General features: G+C 37.9%; 1 protein-coding gene across 1 annotated transcript; it reads left to right on the plus strand.

The window, feature by feature from the left end:
• The first annotated feature begins 333 nt into the window (after positions 1 to 333).
• On the plus strand, positions 334 to 20989 carry LOC105227668 (probable cytochrome P450 4aa1). The gene is made up of 5 exons (XM_011207135.4): positions 334 to 626; positions 18511 to 18682; positions 18764 to 19144; positions 19207 to 19276; positions 19336 to 20989. The coding sequence occupies exons 1-5, from the start codon at positions 609 to 611 to the stop codon at positions 20210 to 20212; spliced, it is 1518 nt and encodes a 505-aa protein (XP_011205437.2). The 5' UTR covers positions 334 to 608; the 3' UTR covers positions 20213 to 20989.
• Positions 20990 to 22528: the final 1539 nt, after the last annotated feature.

Genomic DNA, 22528 nt, shown 5'->3' on the forward strand with positions numbered 1-22528 from the left:
AGTTGTTTGCGCGCCAGGGCATGAGCAGCAACTATGTACATACAAGTAAGCGCACGCGTGCGCGTAGACACAACGCGGCAAACGTGCGTTCGCTCGACGCCCAGCGAAGCTAGTTACTTTATTTACATTAACACACACACACATACAGACAGGTGCTTAGCAAGCACTAGTACAAGTACAAGTGCAAATGCGCACTTTCATCGTTGTTGTCACTTTGTAGCTTATCATTTCATTTGTGTTTGAGTTTGTTGTAGCCGCTTCGGCTGCTGTTCAAGCGCGTTTGGCAGATATTTCGTAGATTTTTTGGGGTTATAAATAAGAGCTCCGCCGACTACTATAGATCATTCAAAGCCTCATTGTCGTCGCGTATTGAACGAGCGGGTTAACGAGCCTACAGTAAGGCGCAGCGCAGCAAAAATTCAATACTGCGAAAAAACTCATTAAAAGTGACTATCGAAAGTGAAAATAAGTTAATGGAATTAGTGAGATAAGTGCTAATTGAAATATATTTAGTAGAACAAAGTGCGATCTGTGCGAACTTGCAAAAAAATACAAAAAAAAACGAAAAATACTTTAGAACTGTGAAAAAGGCGGTAACTTAGAACAGAATGTTTATTCAGAAAATGGTGAGTGAGCTGCCATCACTTCGCATATAGTGTGAAATCACATTTTTCAAAAGTGTTTGGCAGAAAAATTCTATCGCTCGAGTTAAACTCAGCAAGAACACAGGACATTTTCGACGTTTTAAAATTTTAAATGCCAAAGTTATGCGATCAAATTATTATTTTGCTATTTTACCGAAAATCTAACTGTATTGTTGCGTTTATGTTGTTGTTCGAAGAGCATTATTCGTTAGTAAATCACGCACGCCGCTCAAATCGTATAGCATTTGCTGCTCGTTTGCGATTACTTCACTTCAACTAACTCTCTGTTGTTGGATTAAATAATAATTTATTTCAATTAGTACCAAAGTGTTAATTGCAAAATTAAATACTGAACGCTTAATGTTGAACGCAAAGCAGTGCGCTTAAAAAGCGTTGGCAATAAGAGCGGCAACAAAGTATTTCCATGCACGCACACACAAGCGCACATGCGCTCATCCAAACACATATACACATACATAACAAACTTACATATACTGAACTTTATTTAGTTTATGTATGTGTGTATGTAAATATGGTACCTTAGGCAGCGTTTGTCGCCAAGCACCTTCGGCAGGCGCAAATGCTGCAGATTACAAACATGCGCGCTTTCCAATGAACATACAGCTTAGAACTTTGCGGAAGAGTGTATTTGCTCGTTTCTTTGCTTTGAAGTTAACAGCCTATCGCTACTTCTAAGTAAATACTAATTATGGCTGATTCTTTGTTAAGCCAAAACAGGAATGATTCTAAGAATGCCTGTAAAACCACACACGCGTTAATGTTACCACCTACACTCACATACAAACATACATCCACATACACCCAACTTAATATGCATATGGGTTTGTCTTTTTGCCGCTCAAAACACATACTTTCATGATTCGCAATAATGTGCGAACTCAATATTATTGCCGCCGCTGTCGTCTGCACCACAGCGAATGTCACGTTCTCGATTCCTTATTGTTTACATGCCGAATTTGCATTAAATTTTATTCAATTCCAGCGAATAAAGAAGGAATTGCTGGCTTTCCAGCTTTTTCTGACTGTTCTAATTAATTCAATAAGCAAGTGATACCCGCCTCGTACTTACATACACACATATGTTTAAGCAAGTGCACATACTCGACTTACTCGATATGTACATATATACATACATATGTATATATAAGTATATATAGGATAACATGCAAATTTACCTTTTCGGTGCGCTTCTCCATTTTTATTTATGTACCCCTATGTGTGTATATATGTATGTATGTATGTTAATTTTTGTAATTGATTGCAAGCAATAAATTTGTTTGTTTTATTGCACAAAGCAAATACAAGCATACTGCGCATCTATAATGTGCACATTTTCTTTCTTTCACTTCATTCCAAAAACTTATGTATGTTTCAAAATTAACCTATTTATACCCTGAACGGGGTATATTTAGTGTGCCACGGTAGTTGTAACACCAAAACCAAACGCCAGAGAGCGTATAAAATGTACAAGGAGCGTTCCAAGGTAAACAGGACTTTAAACAAAAAAAAAAAAAAAAACAGAATAAATGGGTTTTCGAAATCAATTTAGTTTATAACTATACTATATATTTAATAGTCTTTTTCTGCTTCAAGACAGCTTTTTGCACTGTCCAAAAGCATGTCGAACGAGTGTTTTAGCTCGATGGCCGGTATGGCCGCCAGTATGCCGGAGCAAGTCTTTTGTATGGCTTCTACGTCTGCATAACGCTTTCCTTTCATAGGCAAATGCATGGAGTCATATCAGGTGAATACGGGGAGCGACTAATGGTTAAAATGTGATTTTTGGTCAAATAATCGGTCACAAGTGTCGATCGATGAGACGGCGCATTATCGTGCAACAAACGCCAACTATCATTTTCGCGATATTCGGGCCGACACGTCGAATACGGCGCACCAAACACTTCAAAACTCCAAGGTTGGATTCCGCATTAACGTTTTGGCCGGATGGAACAAATTCTTTGTGGACAATACGGTTGGAATCATAAAATCAAATCAGCATTGTTTTCTTTTTTGACTTCTCCGTGCGCAATTTTTTGGGTTTCGGCTCGTCCGGTACCTTCCATTCAGCACTCTGGCGTTTCGTTTCGGCATCATATTGGAAACACCACGCTTTGTCACCAGTCAAATATTGTAAAGGAAGTTTTTGTTCTTTTTAAACTCTTTAATGATGTCCTTCGAATGTTGGATTCTTAGCAATCTTTGGTGGTCAGTAATTTGTGCGGACAAACCGTGCACACACCTTTCGTAAGCCCAAATGTTTGCTCAAAATGCAATAAATCGATGTTTTGGAGATGTTCAATTCCATTTCCGTGATTTCAATAATGTTTTCGGCAGATTTTTGATGAATTCACGCACAGTGTCGATGGAATTTCCGGTGATCACGGATTCTGATCGTCATTTATGTCCTCACGGCCACTTTGAAAACGTGCACTCGTGCACTCTGCTACGAGATAGCCAATCATCGACATAAACTTGTTTCGTCAATTGAAACGTTTCGTTAAAAGTTTTACCAATTTTAAAACAAAATTTAATGTTGGCTCTTTGTTCGAAGCTCATTTTCGCACCGATAGCAGAAACATACTTACATACTTACACTTAAAACGCAATAACTTCACGTCCAATAGATGCAATGTTATAAAATTCTCACTGAACACTCGATAAAAATAGCAGATTCTAACGCACCAGTCGACATATAGATGGCGCCACCATGGGGCGCTAAATTCAAAATACTTACTGTTTTCTTTGGAAGAGATATCTTCACGAAATTTAACAATATGCTGAAATCTCCGAATTGTTAAAATCGAGTCAATATATCATATAGCAGCCATAGAAACGGGCTGATGAAAGTTCTTGTAAAGAATTTTTGTGTATGTGAAGGGTATTGTAGCTTCGTGGCAGGTGATGTTCATGTTTCTTCTTGATTTTAATTTCGCATTCCACCAAAGGTATTTGCATAATTAGAGAACAAGAAACAATGCCGAACTTGACTTTCAATGTAGCGCCGTCTCGGCGGAATCAAAGGTCGTCCAGTTCAGGTACGAAAAGTTTTTAATCATGGCTCTGTAGCGTTTCTCATTGACTGTAACGTCATGGCCGGCTTGATTTTTAAAGACATGTGGACCAATGATTCCTTCTGCCCAAAGAGCACATTAAACAATGACCATTTGAGGATGTAACGGCGTCTCAATAATAGCTTGTAAATTATAAACACCACAAATGCGACAATTTTATCTCTTAACGTACACATTCAACCAAAAGTTAGCTTCATCGCATATTGAACGCATCGTGCGATGCAAAATTGTAAATGTTGTCCAAACTGAGTGTAAATCGAATATTGCCTCCTTGAAAGCCACATATCTAAAAAACAACCCCTGTACTTTTAAGCTACCATAGCATAAAAAACAACCATTCATAAGATTCATTGAATTGAGAAGAAAACCTGGCTAACTCAAAATGACGCAGTTTACAAACAAATTGCAATGGCAAACTAAATTTTTTGTACCCCAATTACAAAAACATTTGGAACAATCACCTAGCATATGATAGATATATGTGACATTTAAAGGAATGTTCTTCAGCAAATCAGTTAAGGCTGGGATATCATCATAAAATGGTTCATTCATGACGGTTTCTGTTTTCAAATTAGAAAATAGCCAAATTTTCATAGATCAAGTGAATACGGTGGTTGATGAAAGAAATCTGTTTTTTTTTTAATGAAAAATCCTTTTTTAACCCCTTTAATGCATATGGAAAAAAATATGCAAATACCTTTCTTGTACCAAAATTTTCGGTTAAAACTCTCAAAATCTTCGCCATAAAATATGCTTTTGGATCCTCTGGTCATCATTTAAGTCCTCACGATCACGAGACCCTATAAACTCCCCTAATGCGATGCTCATAACAGTCAATTTGGTCCCAGTTTGTATTAAAACCAGTAACGAAGTGTAACCGACCATTTTATACACTTGAAAGGTAAAGTGCTATTACTATATCCTATATATTTTAATTAAAAATAGGAAGTATTGTATTAATTATTTAGATTCATAGGAAAGAAGATAAACTTTTCTAATGACAGGTTCTTTCTGAATTTCATAAAGATTTCTTATGTATTGACCGATAGAAGTCAAATGGAAGTGGGAAAATATTTATATTAGGTTTATGGGCGGTAAGGGAGATCTTAACCCGATTTTATTTTTTATTGGCACAAGGGGAATCTTATAATTATAAAAGTGTTCTACCCGAATGTCAATGCAACATAACGAAATACTATCTAGTAGGATCAATTCTCCACAACTTTTTCAGCACGGTTGTTTCTATTTTGCCAATAACAGCCATTGACTTTATGTGCCCTCAGAAAAAGTAGGTTGCAGAAGTGAAATGAAATGAAACGTAGAAATTTATATGATAATGCATAGTATTATTTGAGCAATAAACTAAGGCGCTCGGATATGCATTTTATTGATGAAAAATATGTTTTTCCTTCTTTCCGATTTCTTCCGTCCAGGTTATATTTTACCGGATTTTTTTTTTTTGTTACGTAGCAATACTTTTTTCGGAGCTAGTCTTTTTGCCAGCTTTTTGCACGTTCGTTAAATGGGCCCAAAACGAGAAGGCCACTTATCCCGATTTTCACAAGAAAATTTTAGTTAAGCGATTAAGCTCGCTTTTTTGAGTGGATATAATTGGCTAGCGATTTTTACATCCTCAAAAAGTCACCGATGTTTAAGAGAATATTTGGCGTGTTGTTGCTGAGATACAGTCCCTATTGCTGCAAAAACTGAATGAAAATTGTTCTTATCGGCTGAAACTTAATCGGGCCAGCCGCGCCAGTCACTTCTCTAAAATTCTCCCTCATTTTTTAACCATAACAGCAAACTCTCTTTATAATAAAGCTAACTTTTTGGCCATAAAACTAAATAGTATGCGTTTCAATTCTTCTTGAAAACTGCATGTTTAAAGACAACCTTTCATGTTTTATAGTTTTACTAGTAATTTTTGCACAGAACGTCACTCCTCGCTTGCACCTGCGATATATCATTTGATAATATCACCAAATACGTAGTTTATTTGTTCTAAATATTGTTGTTTATTTCAAGCGGTTTCCTTAGCTTATGTAAAAATCATCTTAACACACAACCGTTAAATTGATGCGTATAAATAGAACAGTGCAACTGAATATTTTGAAGCGAAAAATTATTCGCATATGTGTAAGGTGTTATTTTTCATATCTTCTATTATACAAATAGGTTAGCTTAACTATAATTATCTGTAGGCATTTTTATGTTTTTAAATATACTCGAATACGTCCACAAAAAGAGTGAATTAAGAACGCTTTTTTCCATTTTAATTATGATGCCCTCAATGAATATGACGCTGATGCCATATAAATAACGAATAATTTTCATATTAATTTCCAAAGGTCCGACTTTCACTTTAGTGGAGACCCATACAAATGAACAAATGCGACTGACTATCATATATACACTCGCACATACACACGTATATATATATAAATATATATACTTACAGTTAAATACTTCAAATGAGCGGCCAAAGGTTAATAGGGAGTAATAAGTCGTTTGTAATTTGAAGCTTTATCAATGTTTCGCAGATTTTTTACACGAGTTAAAGTCAAATCACATTTTTATTAAGTTATTCTACTCCGTTTGTAAACAAAGCACCGAGGCCTTTATATCTTTGAAATTGTCAAATTATATACATACATATGTACGTAGGGCATGTTTTTTCAGTTCTAATCTATCTGTAATCCGTAGCAAAGCAGCAACATACTTATTTATTTTAATATTTACTCACTTTTGCCCTCCATTTGCGATAGCGTAGAGAAAATCTTTATGCTGATTTAGTAGTGTTGAGTTAGAGTTTATCCACAATTCACTCATCGAACGCGTTATATTGCCACTGTTGGCGACATTTTACTAAGGAACGTTAAACTCTGTCATAACAGTAAACACTGTCGCAATGATGACATTCCGCATACACCCTTTCGTTTTCAGCTTACCACATCAGCTTTGTTGCAACTATTCTGCGCTTTTCTAGCAAAAATTTCGATTTCCAAAGGGCATGTAGCGTTTATTTGAGAATATGTTGAAATTGTATAAAATACACGGGTCTCAAGGGGTTGAACAATACAAAAGTATATTCATCTGCAAATAATACATTGCACCAATCACGGTTTATGTTTTCCTGCTCTGAATGCAAGCTTTTTCATTGTATTTAGATTTTTATCTAGTCCCTTTATAACAAAAGGATGCTCAGTTTAGAGCAGTGGATTCTCAAAAAGGTGAACAATAACTTTTAGAAGCCACGTGGTTTCTCGCTCTTTCTAGCTTGTCATCTACGTTTCCAGTTTTCCGTATTTGTCATACCACCCGATCACAAATACAGAACTCGTAAATGGTGATCCATTGCGAGGTTCCCTAAATTATCTGCCCACCGAAGAGTTCTCTCAATAAATCCATTGATTGATGCGATGTGTGGGAAGTGGTGCCATCTTGTTGAATCCAAATTCCGCCGGTTATCATGATGCGAGAACGATCGCCATTGCGGGTTACGTTCCTACCAGCATCATTTTGAAAGAAGTATGGACCGATGATTCCACAAACCACAGCAAACCGTTGTTTTTTCTGAAGAGCTGCCATTTTGCTCTTGAAGCTCATCAGGCTACCCTTCGTCCCAAATGCGGCAACTCTGCTTGCTTACATATCCATTGAGCCAGAAATGGACCTCATTGCTGAACGAAATTTGGCTCGAAATCGTTGGATTTTCTCGGAACTTTTAAAGAGTCCAGGTTCAAAGCGAACCGATATCGCTTGGAAAGGTCCAGCGGCCTCACTCTCACCTCTACCCGTAATAATTTCCAATAAATGCCGAACGGAAAATGCATTATTTTTTTATTAAGCCATTCGAATTAGATAAATCAAATTGCGCTTCGGTTCTCATACATATGTATGTATCTTTATAAATAATTCAAACATACAAAAGTGTGTCCGAAATAACATCATTTGGCCCACATTGAGCTGAAAAAGAGTTTTAAACACGGACGTGTAATTTGAGATACTTTTAAGATTGAAATTAATTTTTCTTTGGAGGCTGCGGCAATAATCCCTGTAGGTAAGTATGACTCTTCGTTGGACTACAGGGCATACTCATTGCCTCGCTACTTCACAAAATCTGTAAACTCGTATACATATTTACGCGAAGAATTCCTGACGATGTCTATTATTTTTTAGTATAATACTGTATGTAAATTTCACTTTCATGTGCCATCGAGTAGACGCGCTTTATACATATGTGTGTACCAGTATGCAGAGATGCACATGTAGTGTAAACATGTTTTCAAATTATTGCTTATTATGCAATAATACGCCTTTTTGCGGTAATAAGTATTAATGCTTTTAGCATGTCACCATTCCGACAGCTTTTATTTATCTTATCACATGTAGTATTGTACCAGCTGTCAACACAAATACAAAAGCTGGGAACGAAACAAGCACAACATTCAAAACAATCTTGACCTGTAGAGCCGCAAGAGCTCTATGTATGTAGGTGTCAGAGCATGTTTTTGCACGGACTCCAGTATTTCGGAATGTATCTAGTGCAATGCCATGGCGTCGTAATGCCAACAAAATATTGCACGAGAGCGACTTGCCCCTATCTTGCTTATGCTCGTGCCAGCAAACGAGATTTTGGCGCCTTCAGCTCGCCTTGATGTTTGCGCTCATGTCCCGCTGTTCACTTCCTCATTTAATAGCCAAAATGTGTTTTGTTTTTAAAAGGAAGGAGGCGCATTCTTCCACTTTTTCTTAACGCCTTGAGTTGGAACTTAACGCTTTTATTTGCTTGTTTAAATGGTTGACAACTCTGCATGACTTAAAATTTATACATGTTGTATATATACGTTTACACATATACTTATATAGATATACGCACATAATTACAATGTTTAAAATGCCACATGCCTAAAATGAGTCGAAAACAACAAATTAAAATTGATAAATAACAAATCGTTAGTTAAGCATCTATAGTTGTCAGCACGAACGTATGAATTGCCTGTCCCGATAGTTATCGAGTCGTTTTGTTTATTTCCATTAGTAATTTGAATACACACACATTGTTAAAATTGATTTCCTTCACGTACTCGAGCGTTTTCATTTTGATTGTCACACACGAAATGCCGCATCATAAGACGTACTTATCTAGGCATGTGCTTGTGTCTAATTCCACTCGAACGCATACATATGAATGTATCTTACAATATCCCATTTATTTTTGCTTTACCAAAGCTACATATCCGACCATATCAAGTATAGATCAGCATTGGTCAAAGCAATATAAAAAACAAGAAAACGTCTTAACGTCGGTTGTACCGAAATTCTACCCGCGAAGAATTTTTGTGCTGCACAAAAGGAAAAAAAGATCTGTTTATATGGCACCTGTATACAGCAGTGGTTTGATCTGCACAATATGATCGGAGATTATGGCGATGCCTTGGAAAATAATCTATGCCAAATTTCATCATAATATCTCGTTAAATAAAACGGTTTTCCACACAAATAGTTGAGTTTGACAGGTCAGTTTGTATGACAGCTAAATGTTATAGTTACCCGATTTGAATAATTTTTTCGAATATTGTAGCAGTGCTGTGAATAATAGTGCCAATGCCAAATTTCACGAAGTTTTGTCAAATACTATAGTTTTCTATAAAGGGACTTGATTTAGACCGCTCTATATTTTTTGGTCTCTAACACTTTCTTCTGGGCGTTACAAACCCGGCTATGGATATAATTTTATTACACTAGTAATTACATAGTCTAATGGTATAGTCTCCACGCATAGCACATACATTTGTTTGATTATGTACAGTTCAAAAGCCTCTACATACTCACACAATTCTTCTTTTTCTTCTTTACTGGCGTAGACACCGCTTACGCGATTATAGCGGAGTCAACAACAGCGCGCCAGTCGTTTCTTCTCTTCGCTACGAGGCGCCAATTGGATATTCCAAGCGAAGCCAGGTCCTTCTCCACTTGGTCCTTCCAACGGAGTGGAGGTCTTCCTCTTCCTCTGCTTCCCGCGGCGGGTACTGCGTCGAATACTTTCAGAGCTGGAGTGTTTTCATCCATCCGGACAACATGACCTAGCCAGCGTAGCCGCTGTCTTTTAATTCGCTGAACTATGTCAATGTCGTCGTATATCTCGTACAGCTCATCGTTCCATCGAATGCGATAATCGCCGTGGCCAATGCGCAAAGGACCATAAATCTTTCGCAGAACCTTTCTCTCGAAAACTCGTAACGTCGACTCATCGGTTGTTGTCATCGTCCAAGCCTCTGCACCATATAGCAGGACGGGAATTATGAGCGACTTATAGAGTTTAGCTTTTGTTCGTCGAGAGAGGACTTTACTTTTCAATTGCCTACTCAGCCCGAAGTAGCACCTGTTGGCAAGAGTTATCCTGCTTTGGATTTCCAGGCTGACGTTGTTGGTGGTGTTAATACTGGTTCCTAAATAGACGAAATTATCTACGACTTCAAAGTTAAAAGCGACGACTGTTTGTTTGATGACAGGAGATATTTTGTTTTGCCCTCGTTCTCTGTCAGACCCATTTGTTTTGCTTCCTTGTCCAGTCTGGAGAAAGCAGAACTAACGGCGCGGGTGTTGAGGCCGATGATATCAATATCATCGGCATACGCCAGCAGCTGTACACTCTTATAAAAGATTGTACCTTCTCGGTTAAGTTCTGCAGCTCGAATAATTTTTTCCGGCAGCAGATTGAAACGTCCCACGATAGGGAGTCGCCTTGTCTGAAACTTCGCTTGGTATCGAACGGTTCGGAGAGATCTTTCCCGATCCTGACGGAGCTTTTGCTTTTGCTCAATGGCAGTTTACATAGCCGGATTAGTTTTGCGGCGATACTAAATTCAGACAACGCGGCATAAAGGCAGCTTCTTTTCGTGCTGACAAGAGAAGCTTTGAAATCGACGAAGAGGTGGTGCGTGCCGATTCTCTTTTCACGGGTCTTTTCCAAAATTTGGCGCATGGTGAATATCTGGTCGGTTGTTGATTTTCCAGGTATGAAGCCACACTGATAAGGTCCAATCAGTTTGTTGACGGTGGGCTTTAATCTTTCACACAATATGATCGATAGAAACTTGTACGCGATATTGAGGAGGCTTATCCCACGGTAGTTGGCGCAGATTGGGGTCTCCTTTTTTATGGATTGGGCATAGCACACTTAAATTCCAATCGTTGGGCATGCTTTCGTCGGACCATATTTTGCAAAGAAGCTGATGCGTGCTCCTTATCAGTTCTTCGTCGCCGTGTTTGAATAGCTCGGTCGTCGGGCGGGTAATTGCTGTTCGAACTTCTTCATGGTCGGGCAATGGAACGTCTGCTCTGTTGTCATCGATTGCGGAATCGGGTTCGCTTTCTCCTGGCGTTGTACGTTCACTGCCATTCAGCAGGCTGGAGAAGTGTTCCCTCCATAATTTAAGTATGCTTTGGGCATAGGTGACTAGATCACCTTTGGAGGTTTTACAGGAGTATGCTCCGGTCTTGAAACCTTCTGTTAGTCACCTCATCTTTTCGTAGAATTTTCGAGCATTACCCCTGTTGGCCAGCTTTTTAAGCTCTTCGTCCTCAATCATTTCGGTCTCTCTCTTTTTTTGGCTGCAAATGCGTCTCGCTTCCCTCTTCAACTCTCGGTTTCCATCCCATCCCGCACGTGTTGTGGTCAATTGCAACGTTGGGAGATAGGCAGCCTGATTTCTCTCCGCTGCGACACGAAACTCCTCGTCGTACCAGCTGTTCTTTTGCACTTTCCGAAACCCAATGGTTTCGGTCTCTCTCTCTCTCCCACCACGAATCCAACACCAAACTTGCGCTCCTTTATATGGCCACTGTAGTAAATGCCACAAGGACCTACTTGTCTCTGTCCTTGTCTCGTCTATCGCATTTCTTGGAGGGCGGTGATGTCAGCCTTTATTTTCGGGAGGACATCAACCAGCTGGGCAGCGGCACCTTCCCAATTAAGGGACCGGACATTCCAGGTGCATGCCCTCAAATCATAGTCCTTAATTCGTTTGCCATGGTCGTCATCAAAAGGGGGGTCTTTCATCCGAGGCTGGTTGAAACTTTTCACTGGGGGTGTTTTTTTTACGTGGCGGGTCCCAAACCCAGCGCACAACCCTTGTTTCGCCTTCTCACTTTAGCTCGCCTTTAAACGGATGTTCTTAGGCTACCCAGAGGATACTTAGTCAAAGACCGGAAGTCGTGAGCTGCTTGAGTCATATGTAAAAGAATCGTTTCTGGCCACTCCCAAGTGAATGGCGATCAAGGAACTTTCCTCACTTCCGTGAACTTCTACACATGACTCACACAATTAACTAATTTAAAATTTGGGCGTCGCAAATCAATACATAACAGTTGGCATCAAAAGGGTTGAATATACCTTTTGATTAATGAATTTGCCCTACACCCGCATTCCACATGAAAATTTCTACGAATTTGAGCAAACGTTGATATAAAAACTTAGACATCATTTTATTTGAATGATTTGTTAATACATACTATACTTAACGGTTGAGTGCGTTGTGCGCACATATTGAACATAAGCACATTTAAATATTTAAACTGCTATGGGTCTAATATTTTTGACAACTTCGTTCGCAGGCATTTCAGTTCCTACCACTCAGTTAAGCGCCTTGCAAAAGATCATACCGGTTTTGTTACCTAGCCAACCTCATTTTACCTTTGGTCTAGAATAGAAATCGTTGGCAATAGTTTTCCCCTTTCGTTTCATTTCCTACCATATTCTTGTACATTGCTTTGGAACTTGTAAATAATAATTTAATAGCCTATTTAGCCTCACTTTCAATTGAGTTGAGTAGTTTTTTAAAGAAGGAAGCTAAGATTATTAATCTTCTTTGAAGATCAATTTAGTATCCTAAAAACGTTCCGTCTAAAATAAATACAGGAAGAGATATTGACGAAATCATAAGAAAAGTCAATGATATAATAACTAGCGCAACTAATCATTCCCCTTCCCCTCAGCGTCAATTAAAATCTGCAGTACGTAAATTAAAAAAAGCGCTTAAACGTGAGGAAGAATTCAATACTGAAACGTATATAGAGACGCTGTGTTCAAATTCAAACAAGCAAAATTCCCTTTGGAAAGTCCAAAAGTCCATGAAGCCACCAACTGACTCCAACATGCCTATACGAGACTGGGGTGGAAATTGGGCTCGAAGTGACGGGGAAAAGGATAATTGTTTTGCAAATCACTTAGAAAAGGTATTTCAACCTAATTTGCCAAAGTACAACTTTAAGCTGTCAATATTACCCAACACAGCTAAAGAACCGCTCTTAAGACTTCACCTTCTGAAATTGGAATCATAAATGAACTTAATCCAAAAAAGTCGCTGGGACATGATAGTATTACCCCAAAAATGCTAATTGAGTTACCAATTATTGCTGTAAAGGTGCTCACTTTGCTCTTCAATGCAATTCTTAGTTTCGGATACTATCCAATTTCATGGAAAAATTCGCAGATTATCTTGATAGATAAACCTGGGAAAGACTTAACACACCCGTCTTCATATAAGTGGGGAGCATTAGTGAGTACAAAGATGATATTTTTGTACTTAATAATGCATAACAAGAGTAATAATAAAGATAACAACAACAATTTTGTTTATATTTGTTTGGTGCTTAGTAGACTTTAATTTTATTTATATTACAACAACAGAAAATATCAAAGTCCAATAACAAATTAATAAAAACCAAAACAACCTGCATGTACTCAATTTCGCACCATTTTAAAATATGAATATAATGACCGAAATCAATATTTTGTCCATAAGCTTTTGTTTTTAATAACGCTTTTCATGCGTTTTGGCATACTTTCCACCAAGTTCTGAATTATTTCATCCGGTATACATATCCAGCCATTCCTTGGCAACACGCTCCCAAAACTCGCCAAGACTTGTAAATTTTCAATTGGATTGAGATCAGGACTTTGCGCCGGCCACTCCATCACCTGAAATTTTTGCTCACTGAGCCACTTCTTCACGATTTTGGCGGTATGCTCTTGTTGAAATATGACCTCTTCTTCAGGATAAGCATTCCTGTCAACAAAATCGGGAAGATGGCTATGCAAGAGGTTCAAATAATCCTCTTTCCTCATAATTCCATCAATTTTCTGGAGCGGTCCAACATCCCACTATGTGAAGCAACCCCACACCATGATGTTACCTCCACCATGTTTCACAGTCTCTTTCACGTGATGTCTTTTGATGGTGTGATTGGGGCGGCGCCAGCAATATTGCTTACCATCAAACTGGAACCGGTTGAATTTTGATTCGTCTGACCAAATAACACGTTTCCAGTCGTCTTCAGTCCAATTCACACGATCTCTTGCAAACTTTTGTCGCGCCTTAACATTTTTGACAGATATAGCTGGTTTTTGTTTTTTAACCGCCGAGATATACCCAATTTTGTGGAGGGATGTTCTTGCAGTCCATCGACTGATGATTTACCTATTTCCAAGGCTGCATTTCCTGATGTCAAACACTTGTCTTTTTTCATTCGTGCCATCATTAGGCGTGCGTCCGCATCTGTCAAAAGCCTTTTACCCCCTCTGACCTTCACATTTGATTGACAATTTCGCCTTTTCTGGGCTCTTATCCCTACCGACTGGCTTATTTTCAAATCCACAGCAATTTGCCGAGAAGAAGATCCACTTTCAGTCATCGAAACAATTTTGTCCTCAGCTTCACGCGATATTTTTTTCATTGTTTTTATATTTTATTTATTAAAATATTTTTTAAAATTTATTTATTATTTATTCTTTAGTTATCTCAAAATACGTCCACAATATGCAAAACATTATCTTAGATTAGAATTTACTATACATTGAACACTCTATTTGGAAAAAAAACGGTGAATATTTAATGCTGAATTGCTGAAATGGTAACGGGTGCAAAATTTAGTACCTGTAGGTTGTTTTGGTTTTTATTAATTTCTTATTGGACTTTGATATTTTCTGTTGTTGTAATATAAATAAAATTGAAGTCTACTAAGCACCAAACAAATAAAAACAAAATTGTTGTTGTTATCTTTATTATTACTCTTGTTATGCATTATTAAGTACAAAAATATCATCTATGTACTCACTAATGCTCCCCACTGTAGATCAATCAGTCTTCTACCCTGTCTTTCTAAAATATTTGAAAAAGTATTACTATCAAAGATATCTCGCAGATCCAAGAAATAAAATAATATTGAAAAAAGGAAAGCTTTAGAACTTTCGTAGATCTTCATGTCATTTAAAATTATATTTTTCTGTAAAGAATTAATTTAAATGACAAATGTCTTGAATAGTTTAAGCTCTCTATGGGTGAACCAAACTAGAACCAATATACTTAAACATATTATAAGAACACACAAGTCACGAAATAAAATCAAGTTAATATAATAACTGGTAGTGAACGATGGCTAGACGAAATATCTCCTCTCATCAAAAAAACAGTCGTCGCACTCGCGACTAGGCTTCCATGTCACTGTTGACAATCATAACTCAACAACAATGTCAGTCTCGAAATTCCACGCAGAGTAATCCTTGCCAACAGGTGATACTTCGGACTGAATAGGCGATTGAAAAGTAAGTCCTCTCTCGAAGAACGCAAAAAAAATTCTACAAGTGACTCATCAACTCCGTCCTGCTATATGGTGCAGAGGCATGGAGAATGGCAACATCTGATGAGTCGTCGTTAAGAGTTTTCGAGAGAAATGTTCTCAAGAAAATTTATAGTCCTTTGCGCGTTGGTAACGGCGAATATCGCATTCGATGAAACGGTGAGCGGTATGAAATATATGACATAGTTCAGCGAATTAAAAGACAGCGGTTACGCTACCTAGGTCATGTTGTCCGAATGGACGAAAATACTTCAGCTCTGCAAGTATGCGATGCAGTACCCACCGGGGAAATCAAAGGAAAAGGAAGACCTCCTTTTCGTTGGAAATACCAGGTGGAGAAAGACCTGACTTCGATTGGAATCTCCAATTGCTGCCACATTGCGAAAAGAAGAAACGATTACGATATAACCACGTAAGCGGTCTCTACACCAGTAAAGAAGAAGAAGAATATAATAAGTTATCCATTCTTGAATTTACTTAAATTTTAATAAAAAGGTTCCGCAGTGCTAATATTTTCGTCTTGTCTTTATTTTTCTCCTTTGCTCGAAAGCAAGCTCTTCGTTCTTGTTTGTAATTCAAACTGTTGTTTGAAACCATTATTTAAACTTTAACCTTTACTTTATATTAGCTCATAACGCAAATCAAATTCTACTCGCTGAAGAATAGAATCAAGGTGCATCATTTACATTCCGAATTATAAATTTTCGCTTCTCCTATTTCCTTGTGCTTGTAAATCCTTATGTTGACATTATATCGCTCATTTGCTGCAAGACCGGCATAAATAAAAAAACGTGATTTTTGAGTTAATGCTGCAGAATTGTTCGTTATATCATATTTCACGTTGAGTGAAAAATTGATATGAATACCTCTTATATGCTCCGCTTGAGAAGAGGTTTAAGGTTGGAGTCACCGTGTAAAGTTGTAGTCAGTTGAAAACTTTAAACGCGTTTTCTGGAGAATCGATTTTTTTGACTTATGCCGGTCTTGCAGCAAATGAGCGATATGTAGAGGTAACAAAGGATCTCAACATCCCCATTGGATCGATTCAACATGTTTTGGTTAATATTTCGGGTATGAAGCGTGTCAATGCTAGTCCATGTATCTTTTGCAGAAACGAAGTCGAGTGCAGGTCGCAATAAAGATACATAACAACATAGCTACATTAATATAGCACATCGTTACTGATGTCGAAATGTGAGTGTATGAAACAGTCTAACGAATGGCGCTCCAAAAATGAGCCAAAAATGAAAAAAACATCTAAGCGTAACCTTTGATTACTGTCGTGTGATTCGCCAAGACAAGTCAAACGGACAATAAGAATTTTTTTCGCCGATCTTTAGGCGTCTACGTAAAGAAATTTGTCGTGAACGAGCGGATAAATCGCCGTCACATTCTACCATATCTTTTTGAACAAATGCAAAACGAGGGTCATAGTTCAGCAACCATATTCACTGTCACTTTTTCTGTTTTCTATTAAAGACATTAAAAGTCATTCACTGAAGGACATTACAGTCGGAACTTATAGGAAAATAATTGGTATACTTGTATTGATTCAAAAGAATCCTATTTTGAGGTCGATGACTTACCCAACATATTTATATTGGCTTGTCAAAAGCTATCTTAGCACCCTTTCCTTTACAGTCGTTTTTTTGTTTAAAGTGATTGGCAATATCCATAACCCTTATTTTGACAAATAAAAATGTAAACAAACCAAAATTACAGATTTTTGTAGATGGGTATTGAGTTAAAATTAAGACAAATACAAAGTGCGTTCCAAAGTAAACAAGACTTAAAAAAACCGAACAAGTGTTTTTTTCGGCAAAATCAATTTATTTTATTCAACACTATTTCTGCTACACATATGTAAGTGTATGTAAACAAAACCCACTGTACCCTGCAAGTAGCTGTGTGATTTTATTTGGTATTTTTGAAGAAAAAAATGTTCAAATGAAATGAATATTGAACACATGCTTATGTTTAGAAATATAATTTTTTTTTATGAATTGTTGTGACTAATAACATAAAACTATAGAAATTAGCCTATGAACGTCCCGAGGTTCCAAGCTACCTCATCACCAATTTTCAGCCAAATCGTTTCAGCCGTTCTTGAGTTATAAATATAGACATAAATTGAGCAATCGAGGGTGATTTTGCAAAAACAGGCCGCCGTTAGGACCTTTCTCCAGAACTAAAGGAATACCCGTGCAAATTTTCACGTCTTTCCGTGCTGTGGTTCGAGCGTAATTCTGGACAAAAAAGGCGTTTAATTTTTATACGAGTATATACTAAAGATAAATTATATTTTAGGTTGGCTCTGTACCGGAATAGATCCATACACAGCTAGAGCGACTGATAGTGGTAAATTGATATAAATTGTTATACCGTGAAAAGAGTATATTAACTTTTCCAAGATGTTTGTCAGAGTATATGTATATATATACTATATATAATCGACGTGACGAGCTGAGTGAATTTAGGCAAGTCGGTCTGTTCATATGTCTGTCTGTATATATGTAAACTGGTACCTCAGTTTTTGAAATATCGATTTGAAACTCTGCACCCTTCCTTTTCTCACCAAGAAGCTACCCATTTGTCGGAATTGCTGATATCGGACCACTATAGCATATAGCAGCCATACAAACTAAACGACCGTAATAAAATGTTTGTCATGACAAGATATTGTCAAGAAATTAGGCATGGATTGTTTCCTTAGACAATGGCAGAATCTTCGAAGAAATCGTTCAGATCGGAACAATTCTTGTAAGGAATTTTTTGGATTTGTGAAGGGTATTATAGCTTCGGTGCGACCGAAGTTAACGTTTTTTCTTCTTTTATATTTTTTTTATATAAACAATATGTTAAAATCCATAATTGAACGGCACGACCCTGCTCTGCTGTATTTTATGACCGCTGCACAACTGTGATTAAAGGAAGTTGACACAGTTTGCAGTATTTGTGTTTACTTAAATACGAAGTCAAAGTTTATTTTCAGTTCTGTAAATTTTCATATCCAGAAAACAATGTTTACCATAAGTAACTTCATAACTCTCTAGAAAAGTAAACAACTGGAATTGGTCATGGTTGCATGTTCCTTGAATGCTTAATTGTAATCTTCTATTACTTTTTTCCAGATCGATCATGCCACACACTCGGAGTTATGGAGTTTTGCAACGCTACTGGCCATTGCTCTGTCCATTTATAGTTTATGGGATTATATAAAGTCAGTACTGCTCTCACTGAAACTGTCAGGACCGGAAGCATTACCCATACTTGGCAATTGCTTGATCATAAAAGAGAAGGACAGTAAGTTACAGTTTAACGATTTACAAACCAGGGCTCAAAGAAACTTACTTATAGACTAATTACATTTATTGTTGTTTGCAGTGCTTGCCAAACGCGTGGCAACAGCTTTCGGTCTATACGGCCCACTAATACGTGTTTGGGTTCTACTTTTTCCGTTCTTTGCCGTGCTGCAACCAGATGATTTGCAAGTCATACTCTCTTCAAAGAAACATACGGAGAAAGTGTTCATCTACAGATTGATGCATAATTTTCTGGGGAAAGGACTTATAACGAGTAGTGGGGAAAAGTGGAACGCTCATCGAAAATTCATACAACCCATGTTTCATTTGACGATTTTGGAACGCTTCATTGACACATTCGCGGACGCCTCTCAAACGCTCTTCGAGAACTTACACGCATCCACCAATGAAGAAGTTAATATCGCCAAATATATCAACAATTGTGTTATAGACATATTAAATGGTATGGTAACTCAATCCCATCTCCTCAAATTCAAATGATTTATGTTACCTTTCGTTGAACAGAAGCGGTCCTGGGTGTACCGGTGAAGCGGCAAGGTGCCTTAGTGGATATGGAACAATCACCATTCAGGCAGTGAGTTGATTATTCTAATTATTACCTCCTGTTCTCATACAGTTTCTTGTTATTTTCAGGGGAAAAGTGGTAGTCAACGAGCGTTTTTTGCAGCCGTGGCTTTTGTTTGAGAGCGTTTACAAGTTTACGAAAATCGCATCAGAGGAACTCGATCAAAAGAAGCGTCTCGACCAATTTACACGTAAAATGATCAAGCGCCGTCGTGATATGATAGCGAGTGGAACTTTTGTCGGACGCAAGTGTCTGCTGGATTATATGATCGAAATATCGGATAACAATGCTGATTTCACCGAAGATGATATAGTAGATGAGGCCTGCACATTTATGCTTGCCGGACAAGATTCGGTTGGCGCTGCAGTTGCCTTCACACTCTTCCTACTTGCTCAAAACCCCGAATGTCAAGAGAAATGTGTTGCGGAAATTAACGATATTTTCATGGACGACCAGCGCGCCCCAACTATGAATGATTTGCGAGATATGCGCTATGTGGAGATGTGTATAAAGGAGGCTTTGCGCCTGTGCCCCAGTGTGCCTTTAATGGCACGGAAATTGGGCGAAGAAGTGCGTTTGGGAAAATATACACTACCCGCTGGTAGCAATATATTTATTTGTCCTTATGCCACCCATCGTTTGCCACATATTTACCCTGATCCCGAAAAATTCGATCCCGAACGCTTCTCGCCACAAAACATGGAAACGCGTCATCCTTACGCCTATATACCGTTCAGCGCCGGTCCCCGTTACTGCATTGGTAATCGCTTTGCCATTATGGAAATGAAAACCGTTGTCTCGCGTTTATTGCGAAGTTATCAGCTGCTGCCTGTGCCCGGCAAGACCTCCTTCAATGCCACGTTTCGCATTACACTACGCGCCTCAGGTGGTTTATGGGTGCATTTAAAGCCACGCGAAAATCCTCTCATCGATTATAGCCATTAAGAAAGGTGTTGTTGGACTCCTATATTTAAGGTATTATAAACTTTTAGCTATGGTAGTTGTAGCTCTAGTTAAAAAATGTTTGCGGGAATTCCTCACTCCCACAACCAATAGCTGTAAAGTATTTATATGTATGTGTAAGTAGGTACATACTACTGTGATCAAATTGAGAGGTGAATTTTGTCCATTTTATCTGCCTCCCGCTGCAATACATTTATTCCAGCGAGTTTTCCAGTCATCATAGCACTTGGCACATCTGTCGTGATGGCCATCAGAGCCTTCTTCGATTCAGCTTTTATATCCTCAATTGAGTCAAAACGGTATCCTCGGAGTGGTCATGTGAATTTGCAAAATAGCCAGAAGTTACACGAAGGTAAATCAGGCGAATGCCGTGGTTGCGACACGATATTAGTTGAAAATGTGGGTGGCGAAATGATCACGAATAACCAATGCAGTATGAGATGGTGCATTATGGCATTTCTTTGTGTTAGAGCCTCACAAAACGACGCGTATCTAAAATATGTACTAATAAATATTTTGACGTGAAATTTAGAATAGATGTCACTAACACCAACCTTCAACCTTTCAATTTCACAGTAGTATATGAAATTATCGTAAATGGTAAAGCCGTTCTAGGTAAGTGTATCAATGCCAAAACAAATGCAATTGTTCATATATTATAGACCCTAATTTTAAGTATTACGCTAAGACTTGTATTGTTGCTATATTAATAACCTAATTGGCATGATATAAAATAAATGCACGAATATATACTTAGTATCTGCTGCTTTTACCCATTATTCCATACTTTCTAGAGGAGTATAATAACAGATGGTTAAAAATAAAAAAAAAATGGATTTTATATTGCATAAAAATACTTTGCTGTCTGTGGAACGCGAACCTGTTGAATACTGGGCATGCGATGTTCAAGAGTTTTGTCCCGCAACAATCCGGAAAGGCATGCTGAATATATGTATATACTTGTATGAAAAGACAGCTTTATTTAAAAACATTAATTCTCTCGAACGATTTGTTCGATATTTTGAGATAACAATCTTTTTATCGAAAGAAACTTTTGGTGAGCGCTGTATCTCACGTCGTGGGCATGTGGCGTAGCCTCGAATACCACTGAACTCTTTTTTGTGGGGTTGTGTGAGGTCACTTGTATACGCAGATAAGACTGGAGGACGATTGACGCCTTAAGAAAGAATATTCGACTCATTATTGCTGACATACGACCTCAATTATAGTGGTCGAATATTTAGTCTTTTAGCGACCTTACATTGCTCCGTGCCGCATATTAATGAAAAGGTTGACAAATTACATGAATGAGGCTTCGGAAAAGTTGAAAGATCGCTTTATTTGATGTATGGCTGTGCTGGCGATGCACACATTTTGAATTCTAAAACCGAACTTCCACTAAAAAATGCAATGTGAAACTTATTCAGAATGCAAATTTCTTATTTGCTAATCAAAATATACTATAAGATTCTGATACTATGTTCTCCCCTCAAAGTAATTTCCCTTGGCCCCAATGCACTTGTTCCAACGTTTTTTACAATCCTTGAAACAGTTGTTAAAGTCAATTTTCGCAATAGCTTTCAATGCGCGCAGCGATTCACGTTTTATGCTTTCAGTTGACTCAAAACGGTTTCTCCGAAGTTTGAGTTTTCTGAACACGGAGCTTAATCGGGCGAATACGATGTTGACGTCACCGTATTGGTTGAAAATTTGGCGAAAAACTCTCGAAGAATCAAATCAATACGGTGCATTATCGTGGTGCAAAAACCAAAAGTTGTCGGTCCATAATTCCGGCCTCTATTGATTTTTGGTCTGCTTTGACGTGGTTTTTTCGGCTTCGGCGTACCTTTGCCACGATATGCCAGTAATATCTGATCTGTTAATCGCCGATTCTCAAGCACCAATTTTATTGACATGTTGATCATCACTTGATGTAGATGGTCGTCCTAGACGTATTCGTTGTCAACGCGTTCTCGACCCCCTTTGAATAATTTTTACCTATAAAAAACATTTGTCCGCGACAAATAATTATCACCGAAAGCTTTTTCAAATATGCTGAACGTTTCGGCACCAGAAATTTGATTACGCACGCAAAATTCAATGGAACTTCTTTGCTGAATAATTTAACTCTTCCTAAAAATTCCGAATACACTTTACGTACTTCAGAAAGACAAGCGTGTACTTAACACTAATAATTATTTTGATGTGATATTTGGCACAGATGTCACTGACAGTCATACCATCGTAGAAAAAAATATTTGGCCCAATGACTTTCGCGCGAAATTTATATTAAAAGTC

This window comes from Bactrocera dorsalis, chromosome 3 (genome assembly GCF_023373825.1).
Source record: "Bactrocera dorsalis isolate Fly_Bdor chromosome 3, ASM2337382v1, whole genome shotgun sequence".
Taxonomy (NCBI): domain Eukaryota; kingdom Metazoa; phylum Arthropoda; class Insecta; order Diptera; family Tephritidae; genus Bactrocera; species Bactrocera dorsalis.

Bases quoted from the DNA above. Each gene is read 5' to 3' on its own strand.
- LOC105227668 (XM_011207135.4), top strand. The intron at 19,145-19,206 runs GTATGGTAACTC...TTCGTTGAACAG, and splicing joins TGTTATAGACATATTAAATG to AAGCGGTCCTGGGTGTACCG. The intron at 19,277-19,335 runs GTGAGTTGATTA...TGTTATTTTCAG, and splicing joins GAACAATCACCATTCAGGCA to GGGAAAAGTGGTAGTCAACG.